Below are 6,686 nucleotides of genomic sequence, written 5' to 3'. Positions count from 1 at the left end.
GTGGGTATAATAAGTACAATGAGTCTTTCACCTTAACAAACGTTTTCTACTAACGGAAAGGGGGTGAGGAGGAATTCGGGTGCGGTACAAATTCAACGCGTCTTTCACCTCAACAAACGTTATCCTACAACGAAAGAGGGGTGGGAAGATTAGATTATGGTATATTATAAAGCATCTTTCACCATAGCAAACAATATCTAAACAACGTGGGCGGGGGGAGGGAGGGAGGGGGTGTTCGAAGAAATGCTTGCATTGTGGAGAGCTTTGATTGAAAACTCCTAGAACAATTTCATAGAGGAGTTTTGGGTTTTTTAAAAACAAAAACGAGCCAACATCTTTGTGCCAAAGACCAGCACGATACCAGCTGAGCTACCTCCCAACCTGATAGGAACACTTCAAAAGGCAGCAAAAGGAAAAGAAAAACAAACAAAAGTTATGTTTTGCCCTAGGCTGGAAACTCTGGTACTGCTGGTTAAATGGTACGCAGACCTGTACGTACAACAGTCTGGAGAAAATTACATATCACTTTTATACACACACACACACATACGTTTGCACACACATATGTACACACACACACACACACACTTTTGCACACACATATGTACACACACACACACACACACAGACTTTTGCACACACATATGTACACACACACACACATACATTTGCCCACACATATTCACACACATATGTTTGCACACACATAGGTAGACACACACACACACACACACTACCCCCCCCCACACACACACACATTTTCACCTTGTTTTTTTGCACAACAGCTTCATGTAAACAATCTACAAAAATCAAAAAAGAAACATACACGAGGGAGTTACATGTAAAATGCAGTCAGTGCACCACGAAGCTGTCAAATAAAAAACTTCATTCAACTTCATTGCTCATACATACCCTACATTTTTTCCTTGGTAGAAACCAACACATGTTCTGTAAAAAGCTGGGTAGTATACTGTATTCTCAATTTGTGTCACGATACAGTGGAATCAAGCACTCATCAATTTTTGGGAGTGGAGAGGTAATTGTATCGCCTTAAAGCTTGTTCATTTGTCTATCCTTCAATGAAAAAAAATACTCATATATCTTGAACAGAAGTCGAGTTTCCGTGGTAAAATTAGCAAGAAAATGGCTGCCAAAGTGGGGTGACTTCCATAGCTTGAGAGCCCCTAGGAACAGAAAATTTACATTTTTTGTGCCTTGAACCAAGGTTTCTCAGTAAAATCTACACAGAAATGTGTTTTTAAATGAACATTCAAGGTGTTACCCCCCAAAAAAGAAAAACTTGACAGAAATTAACATACCGGAGGAATAATGCTGGTTTCTTTGATTTAATTATTTTGAAAAGAGCCTGATTTCACCACGATGCCTGACATCTTAATTTTATTTCTGATCTCTATTTGGGCTGACATCAACCTGAAAAGTTTAATTTTTAATTTAAAATGTCTGTTTCCTTTTTGTGGGATTTGGTTCTTAAACAGCATTAAACTCTTCCAGGTCTTCATCAGATAAAAGGAAAATGAATTTCAGGACAGGACAAGAATGCTTTAGTAAGTGTTTTACAGCACTTGCAACACAATAAGAATGGTGTATATGTGTGCATGTGTGTGTGGGTGCATGAACGCACATATATGTGTGTGCGTTATTTGTTTGTATTGTAAGTGGGAGTGCGGTAGTGTATGTGAATGTGTATGCATATGTGTGTGTATGTGTGTGTGTGCGTGCGCATGTTTATATTTGTGAGAGTGTGTGTGTGTGTGTGTGTGTTCATGCATGTGCATGTGTGAGTGTGTGTGTGTGTGTATGTGTGTGAGTGTGTGAGATCATAAGTGTACAGTGCAGAAAACATTAAAGACATGATCTCTTAAATAGCCAGCCACATTCAAATACAACGTCAAGGTACCATTATATTAACTAAGAACGAAGCAGAAAGATTGTTCTTCAATGTTAAACTTGTCACTGAATTTATGTTATAGCTCCATTTTACAATTAAAGTACACAGATAAAACTATCCCACTCCTGAAAAGAGATAATGCTTCACAAAAAAAATAGCATCAAATTGAATTTTCCTTTCCTGTTAAATTCAACTTAAACTCAAAGAGACAATACCCTTTTTTTTCTCTTTCCAACTGCATATTATAAAGGCACTATGTTCAAATACACACAGACAAGCACACAATGGTTGCATAATTTGGAATGAAATTCAGACATGTTATCAATTTTAACAAAACAAAAGAAAAATAAGACAAGATGTTGGGTAAAAGAGTAATACTTTCATCGCTACCTCTCATCCAGTTTAGAAAAAAAATGTGTGGATTATGTTATACTATATATAGTTCACAGCTGTCTTCATTCAACACAGTGCGTTTGTTCATATGGTGGAGTCTTCCGTATAATGTCCAACTTCAACATGACCATTTGTTGGCATTAAAAGACCTACTGATTATGACTAACGTATTGCTTCCTATAAAATAATTCTGCTGAACAGAATAATGATTATGAAAAATCAACATTTTGCAGTTTCTCGAAGATAAACAGCAATAAATCACACTCAACTCAGGCAGAAATACGAAAGTAGCCCTATTATGATATCCTTTAATAATATCAGACTTATTTCTACAAAATCTAAAATATTAATTGCAGAATTGCAGGGTATGTTGTACTCTTCAGTCAGATGCCATGAAAAAACAAAAACATCAGCAAAAGAATTCATAAATGGAAAAGGAGAAGTAAGAAGAAAGCTTCCGCGGAAGCTGAGAATGTTCCGGAGTGTTCTATGGTCTGCTGGGGTAATAATATAGTGTAAAGCGCATAGAGCCTGCTGTTGAGCGGGGATATGCGCTATACAAATGCTATTTATTATTATTTATTATTATTATTATTATTAAGAAGTTTCATGAGCTTTAGGATGCACAGAACCTCTCGACTCTCCAGTTGTAGTGCTAGTAAATGATTGTAAATGTTCCATGAACCTTTCTACATCTACACCGTTAACAATACTTAAGAGGCAGGCTGCTTTGATACTGTCAATCAGGGAAAACTTAAGTATTATGAGATCCAACATTCTAAACAGATTGACGGAATTATTCAATTTAAAAAAAAAAATTAATTAAAACATTTTTTAAAACCCATTCCCATGTGAGCTTTGAACTCAGATCTTCTGCGAGCAGCAATGAGGAGGTAATCATGGCAGTACAGACACGAGGATTGTCCTATAGATATGGGGATAATAAAACAAGGGAAAGTGAGTACCGGTAGGACAAGTGATGACAAGTGTTGGCCTTGTTGGAGCACGCCTTTATCTTCGTCCCCCAACATTGAAAAAGAAGTGCTCCAACAGGGAAACTTTCAGAGTCATATTCAAGATATGTCATTATCAGTTATATTAATTTCTGACGTACTTTCAGAACATGCGAGTATACCTCTGTGCAAACCTTTGCACAACATATTACCATTATGATATTATTATAAACTTCAGTTGGGCTTTAAGTTAAGAACTTGACAATGCTGCATTGCAAACAGTTAACTTCGGAACTATATAGCTCTGAAATTATGAGTTTGCTATTTGAAGTCTAAGATGAATTGGAACTAGAATGGTACCCTGTGGGTCCTTTGCATACAATAGAAGTGTACACAGTGAAAATCTATCTAAAGCACAGCAGTCTTGAGTTTTGGCATAATGTGAATTAATGCATTGTTGCATCCAAAAGTAGAGAGAAAGCATCAAATCCTAAGACTCCCATTAGTTGTTTTTTTGTTTTTGTTTTTTTTCTTTGGGGGTATAAAATAGTTTGCATGTGACTCTTCATGTTTTTCTTTCTTACTCACTGGATATAAAATAGTTTGCATGTGACTCTTCATGTGTTTCTTTCTTACTCACTGGATATAAAATAGTTTGCATGTGACTCTTCATGTGTTTCTTTCTTACTCACTGGATATAAAATAGTTTGCATGTGACTCTTCATGTGTTTCTTTCTTACTCACTGGATATAAAATAGTTTGCATGTGACTCTTCATGTGTTTCTTTCTTATTAACTTGAGTGGCAATCTGGTATGATGCACCTATATAAATTTAATAACAGTTCAATTGCATACACTTGAGAATAGTTATTTTCCTGTTCCTCTACTGTTATTAATAAGTTGAGCCAATATAAAAGCAGGTTCAAGAGTAACACATTTCTAAATCCAACGCGATATAATCGAACAGTAAGAACTGAAATAACATTCGTCATCTACAATTGCGATTCAGATAAAGCTGTGGGTGATGGGCGATATATTATGTGCTATTAATTAAAGGTTGGAGAGAACACTGGATACAGGATGCTTGCTCTCTCTCTGTCTCTCTCTTTCTCTCTCTCTCTCTCTCTCTCTCTCTCTCTCTCTCTCTCTCTCTCTTTCCTTCTCTCACTCTCTCCATCTTATAATTTCCATAATTTTATAAAAGATAAACACTGAAAAGGACAGCCATCACTCATCATAATTCATCCACACCGAATATCTTTCTATCAAACATCAGACAGACATTCACACATTTCTTTCAATTCAACATGGATAGGAAATCCTGTTTGGCAGAGAGTTTTGACTTTCTGTTCTTCCTCTTCTTCTTCTTCTTTGAAGCTTTTGGCTTTTCCTTTGAGCTGACTTTTGGGGAAGGATTCTTGTCGGAAGAGAGTTTTCCTGAGCCCTGTGTAGTCTGCAATGATGTTTTCCTGTTGCCCGAACTGCCCTTCCATTTCTGAACTTTTCTTTCTGAAAGGAAAGAAACAACGAGCACTCTTTAAATGTTTGGTTGAATTTTAGTATGGTGCGAGGTCTATACAACATACTGTGCTCAGTTTATTTTTACAGGATCCCCAGCATTACTTCCTTCTATTACCATTTGGGTGGAGTGAAGAGCTTTGGGCAACTTAATGGCGATAATAATAATAATAATAATAATAATAATAATAATAATTATTATTATTATAATAACAATAATAATATTAATAATGATAATAACCAAAAAAAATAATAATGATAATAATAATAATAACTACAATAAATAGTAATAACAATAGGCCTAATAATAATAATAAAAATTGTAATTATAATCATAATAATTACAGCAGATTTTAATAAAAATAATAATGTGAAGATGAAAAGAAGAGTAGCAGTACAAGCAAAAAATACCACATTGACAAAAAATAACGGTATAATGGTCATTAATTGCATGGCAAAGGTTTGACAAACAGAAAAAAGAAATAAGACGTATCAATTGCTTCCTCCAACACTCACAAGGTGTCAGGGAGCAGAACTCATGTGACAAATGCTTAAGACTTACCTCTTGAGCATTTGACACCAAAAAAAACAAAAAAAAAAACCCGTAACCAAAATACCCCCCCCCCCCCCCCCCCCCCCGATATGCAGATTCAGACAAATTTTCAAAGGGGACAAACCATTAAAATGTTGTGCTCTTCCGGCAGAAAAATTGTTCACTCCCCCCTTGAATAAATTTAGATAGTCAAAATGATTAGATAGTTGAAATGATAATATTATATTATTATTGAAAATATAAATAATACCTCAGGACATGGGCGACACAATTGACAATGCTGGCAATAATAACAGCAACAACAACAACAACAACAACAACAATTTAAAAAATGATAAAAACAATAATGATGACAACAACGAAACATTACACATAAGAACATGCATGTTCAGAAAAGGCATCATATACAGTCTTAGTTGTTTGAGACGACCACCCACTGTGAGAGATAAGTAATTGTCTTTGACTGAAGGACATTTATGTACACTGTCATTGGAATCTAAAAGAAATGCAAAAAGGGGAGGGGGAGTTGGAGGGTCGAGTGTAAGTGGGAAGTGCCCCTTCCCACAGGTATTTGTCTTTTGTCTTAATAATAATAATAATAAATAGCATTTGTATAGCGCATATCCCCGCTCAACAGCAGGCTCTATGCGCTTTACACTATATTATTACCCCAGCAGACCATAGAACACTCCGAAACATTCTCAGTTTCCCGGGAAGCATACAGTGGAAGCAGCTGATTAAGCGCTCAAACACTAACAAACTGACAAGATCTTTCACTGTCTATAGCTAGGTACCCATTCCCACCTGGGTGAAGTGAGGAAAACTCGAGTAAAGTGCCTTTCCCAAGGACACAACGTCGGGCCCCTGATGGGATTCGAACCCACGACCTTACGGTTGCGAGTCCAAGAGCCTAACCACTAGGCCACTGATGCCACAAAGGTCTTATAAAGGCGACTGTCAGAGAAGGTTTAACTGTACAGAGTTTGATATTTCCCAACAATTGTACAGAACAGGAAAAGTTCCCATCTTATGACAACTGATAAACAATCCATCCCCCATAAAACTTTTTTGTGACCGTGGATAGACGTTTATTGTATTCTACATTCTTAGCGTAAACACTATTGCTATTACTATTGTATTATTATTTTCATTTTCTTAAAAATTATCATTATCATCATAATTACTATTATTATTATCAACATTATCATTCATTATTATTATTATTATTATTATTATTATTATTATTATTGTCAACATCATCATCATCATTATTAATTTATTATCAGTATTACTATTATCATTATTATTATTTTATTATTATAAGGTCTATTATTATTATATTATTATTATAATTATTATT

At 35.4% G+C, this 6,686-nt stretch overlaps 1 protein-coding gene across 1 annotated transcript in view; it reads right to left on the bottom strand.

Annotated features, from left to right (window-relative positions):
• Positions 1-3,883: 3,883 nt before the first annotated feature.
• Positions 3,884-6,686, bottom strand: part of LOC101859045 (chordin) — a 17,262-nt gene continuing 14,459 nt past the window's right edge. The window contains exon 13 of the mRNA XM_013088215.2: positions 3,884-4,764. Coding sequence (XP_012943669.1) covers positions 4,553-4,764 — 212 coding nt within the window. The 3' untranslated portion in view covers positions 3,884-4,552. The remainder of the gene's footprint in view (positions 4,765-6,686) is intronic.

Source organism: Aplysia californica, unplaced genomic scaffold (genome assembly GCF_000002075.1).
Source record: "Aplysia californica isolate F4 #8 unplaced genomic scaffold, AplCal3.0 scaffold00704, whole genome shotgun sequence".
Taxonomy (NCBI): domain Eukaryota; kingdom Metazoa; phylum Mollusca; class Gastropoda; order Aplysiida; family Aplysiidae; genus Aplysia; species Aplysia californica.
Note: the sequence above shows the minus strand (reverse complement) of the source record. Positions and strands in the feature narration are given on the sequence as shown.